General features: G+C 35.8%; 1 protein-coding gene across 1 annotated transcript in view; it reads right to left on the bottom strand.

Moving 5' to 3' along the window:
- Positions 1–367: 367 nt before the first annotated feature.
- The window catches only part of pip5k1ab (phosphatidylinositol-4-phosphate 5-kinase, type I, alpha, b), a 34,780-nt gene continuing 30,993 nt past the window's right edge, over positions 368–4,154 (bottom strand). The window contains exons 15-16 of the mRNA XM_016287481.1: positions 3,920–4,007; positions 368–3,816 (exon numbers count right to left, since the gene is read on the bottom strand). Of these exons, the coding sequence (XP_016142967.1) occupies positions 3,814–3,816; positions 3,920–4,007 (91 nt within the window). The 3' untranslated portion in view covers positions 368–3,813. The remainder of the gene's footprint in view (positions 3,817–3,919; positions 4,008–4,154) is intronic.

Below are 4,154 nucleotides of genomic sequence, written 5' to 3'. Positions count from 1 at the left end.
AAAAAAAAAGGCATTTCCGTGACTTGCTTATATACATATAAGTTTTATACAGGCCCGGTAAAAAATATAGACCTCAAAGCACTTACGGTTGTCAGTCATTGTTTCCGACACCGCCAAACATTCACATGTAGAAAAGCTGAGGAACAGCTTTCACAGATTTATAACGAATAGGAATATTTATCATGGACATACCCTAAACACATAAAATACAAAAATGGATTATATTGTCAACATCTTCCCTCTGACCTCAAATAAAATGCATACTACTTAGATAACAGAAACGGCGTTCTGCCAGATTACATAATACATACAATCATCTACGGTACATAGAGAGAATTCAAAATCCATACAGGTCCACAAAGTAAAAAATAAATACAATAACTGAAATACATTGGCAGAAACGTTCATATTGCAGTAGGTTGGTTGTCTGTTTAGTGTCTACTTTGCCAGCATTTAATCTGGTGTGCACAACTGATGTGTCTGTTGTGCAAATATCTGTTTCTCTGTTTTAATACAAACACTGGACAAAGCATATGAAAAAGCGGTCTCTATTTGACTGCTCACATTGCATTCACAATTTAACTTTCATATTCATTACATTTGTATTATTTCCAGACCAAAAGATTCCCTTTTGGGATGTTGAAGTCAAGATGTTAAGATGTTTTAGTGTGGTTTAGAGGAGCGGAACATCATTCTTACCCATAATAATAGAAAAATTAATCAGTACTGAGTGTTGGTCAGAGAAAAGCAGTGATTGTTGTCTTGAGTCCATAAACACAAATTAATAAATAATAAACCCCCACACAGAAGCAGAAATGAGAGTGAGGCCTAAATTGTGAAGAGTAAATTAAAAAAAACTATATCAACTTTATACCGTGTGCTTAGAGACTCCTGAGCTTCCAGAAAACTACCCCACAAGCCAACTGTGAAACGAAGCCACTGAGAGCTGATCAAAGATCAGTTTTTGAGTTATACATTTTAGAACCTCCAATCTAAAAGGTCCATTAAAAAGATCAGATAAAAGCACCACATTGGAAAATGAAATGAATATGAACACTGTGTGCAAGGTTTTATAAAAGTAACATCATTATAGACCCAATAACTTTGAACAGAGAGGGGATAGAAATTGACTATAAAAGGTAAAAATGTTAATCAGGGCATTGTTAATCATACTGTACTGTAGCTCTCTGGAGTTAAATGTTAATATAGGTATTTTCCGACATTCACAAATGATTAAAGTTTAGAAATAATGTCAAAAACCTGCAGTGTGACCCAAAAAAGAAAACATGCCAGGAAAATAGCAAATTGCACATATTTGATTTTAAAATCAGTGCCAAAACCGACGTTGATACAAATCCTTAAACCTCGATCTACTTTCAAATTACAAACTGTAAGTTTAGATCTAGTTTTTAGTGATATTAGCTTGTTGTGGGGTAGATTTTTCTAGATTAAACTTCAGTTCTGTGCAGCATTAAGGTGCATTATAAAAATGTTCTGTAACATGATTTAATGTGTAACATCTGACAAAGACTTGAAAAAGTTGCTGAAATGCTTCAAAACAAAAGAGCAAGACAAAACAAAATTAACTTCACGATACCCACTAACCCAAACCCTGTAACTTCTGTCCACAGGTACACATTTTTAACAAACATTTAAAAACGATTTGAATATGCATAAATACTGCATCCACTGTGAAGCTGTATAGAAAAGTTCTTCAATACAGTCTTGTGAAAGACTGACAATGTACTTCCTTTGCATATTCTATCTGCATTTTCTTCAGGTCTGCAAAAGCAAATCCTCTGCAAAAGATCACATCGGTCCCAAACCTGCATGATGCGGTTCACCGACTGTTTTATTTGGGACAACACAATACTGTTCAAGACTACAGTCAGCCCTTCATCTAAATACTTCAAGACTGCGGTATCAGTCTCAGATCTGTGTGTAACAGAAGCATCCAACCCTGACATCAGCTCAGACTATTGTTTGAGTGACAGCCAAAGAGAAACTGTAAGTAATGCCTGTCAAATGATAGATCCATTAAAACCCATTTCCTCTGTTAAATGTTATGAGCCAAATGGAAGCAATAAAAGAAAGGCAGCTTCATTGAGAGCTTTTATTGAGCCGAAGGCTCTTCGGGTTTTCTTTCCAGCTCCTCTATAAACTAGTGTTCACATGTGCCCTAGTAAAGCCCATTAGTGTCCATTTCTTTCTTTTTTCTTCTTCACTTAGATTATTTAATCTCAGGGCGAGTCTAAAAGTACAACTGTATTAAAGAACAGTTGCATGGTTATAAAGGATTTTACATCCTGTCAGTTGGAAATTAGCAATGAATGACTTTATGATTTTGCATCCATCGACAGTACAAACAGTTAGAAGAATATAAATTCAGTTTACATTCCTTAAATTCAAATTGCTTCAGTCTTGCCTAAACACCACATCGTGTATAATGATAGAAAATGCTTGGGATTTTATGAGAGGGCCAGTAAAAAACTAGACCAAACATGCATTGTGTAACAAAATCATCTGTGATGGGTAGATCTGAAATGATTTTTCGATGTTGGCCCAAGTGTTTGGAGGCCATGTAATTTCTGTATCCAGCAGAAATGAGTGTTTTTATATCAACGCGTTGCTCTCAATAGCTGCATTAAGGCAGATGATTGGAAGACGTCATGGAACATCAATCATTCAAGTCAGACTACTCGCATGTTAGCTGCTATGCCACAAGAGCACATTAGTAGCGTTTTAAAAACGTACAGGAACACAGAATGAATATTTACAGAACTATATACACAAACACAGCACACAAATATTAGGGGACCCTTGGCATGGCAGCAATATGTGCACTGAAAAGAGAGAATATGGCATGCAAGCAACCTTGACAGTTGATTGGTCCAGTATGGAGGAGTATGGGCAGTGGAAGAAAAAATTTAATTCAAAAGACAGATGCACAGAGATTCAAAAGCAAACCAAGCATCTGAATTAAATGAGAGAAAAATCTAAATCTACTTGAAAGAAGGCAATCGTAAAGCAACTAACCATGAAATACTAAGCCTGGATGTGGGATATTTTAAATATACAAAGCTATTTTATCTGTAACATTCAAATGTATTTACTTTTTACAAAGTGAGAATCATTTTTGGTCTTTTTTTTGTTGTTGTTGCTCTTAGGGCGCATGCTGTCTTAAACACAGAAAGAGCTGGAAAACTCACCAATGAGATGCTCTCATCAGATTTACTCCAAAAAAAAAGTTATAACAAAACTAACCTTCATATATGTATATACAGAAGCCACTGAGAAATATAAGTTGTCTGCTTATCTCTGACACACACTCCGTCACAGCATAATGCCTTTTGAGATAAGTGTACCAGAGAGCTAGCATCTATTAGTCCGAGTAACATCAGTTCAGAGAGAATCAAAAAGTTTAAAGGCCTAAACTAAAGAGTTTGTGCATCCTGCGTGCTCTGTTTTAAATGTTTAAGAGCGAACAAAGGCTGTAAAGAGTGTGACTGAGATACTAACATCCCTTTTCGAATAATTTTGTTGTTAAAATTGGTTTTAGCAGCATTTCCTGTGCAAGAGAAAGAGCCACTAAAACTCCTCGCTCAGTGGCTTTCCTTCATTCTTTCAGTCTCTCACTCACTTTTAAAACATATTTCATTGTGCTGAGGACCTGAAGTTCTTTCCGAAGCTCCCATTCAGAGGAAACCCCCATCATACCAGCGCTCAGAAGCACCCCTCATCTCTTTCGAGGTTCTCTTGTTTAAATCCTCTGCTCTTCTCTACTCTCATCAGTCATCAGTCGTCGCTCTGCTCTTACTGTGAGAAGAAAAAAAAAGCATTTGCGCTTTAATAAAACAATTTTGGGATCAGAATGAAAATATTTTAGGTACATATGTAAATTTGTTCATTTAAAACTTACAAAACAAATGTCAGTTTCTGGGATGATGTATTTGAGAGAAACAGCATCTTCGTTACTTAACTGCTCATCTAAGTATTCGGCTCCGGTGCTGAAGAAGAAGACAGAACATATTAACATTTTGTCATTATATACACACCCTAAAGAAGTTCTGGGGTCGGTAAGATTTTCATGTTTTTGAAAGAAGTCTCCAATTTATTTGATCAAAAACACAGTAAAAACATTCATATTACTGCAA

The sequence above is a fragment of the Sinocyclocheilus grahami genome, unplaced genomic scaffold (assembly GCF_001515645.1).
Source record: "Sinocyclocheilus grahami isolate Dianchi unplaced genomic scaffold, SAMN03320097.WGS_v1.1 scaffold222.1, whole genome shotgun sequence".
In the NCBI taxonomy this organism is placed as follows: domain Eukaryota; kingdom Metazoa; phylum Chordata; class Actinopteri; order Cypriniformes; family Cyprinidae; genus Sinocyclocheilus; species Sinocyclocheilus grahami.
This window is presented reverse-complemented; position numbering and strand designations above follow the sequence as displayed.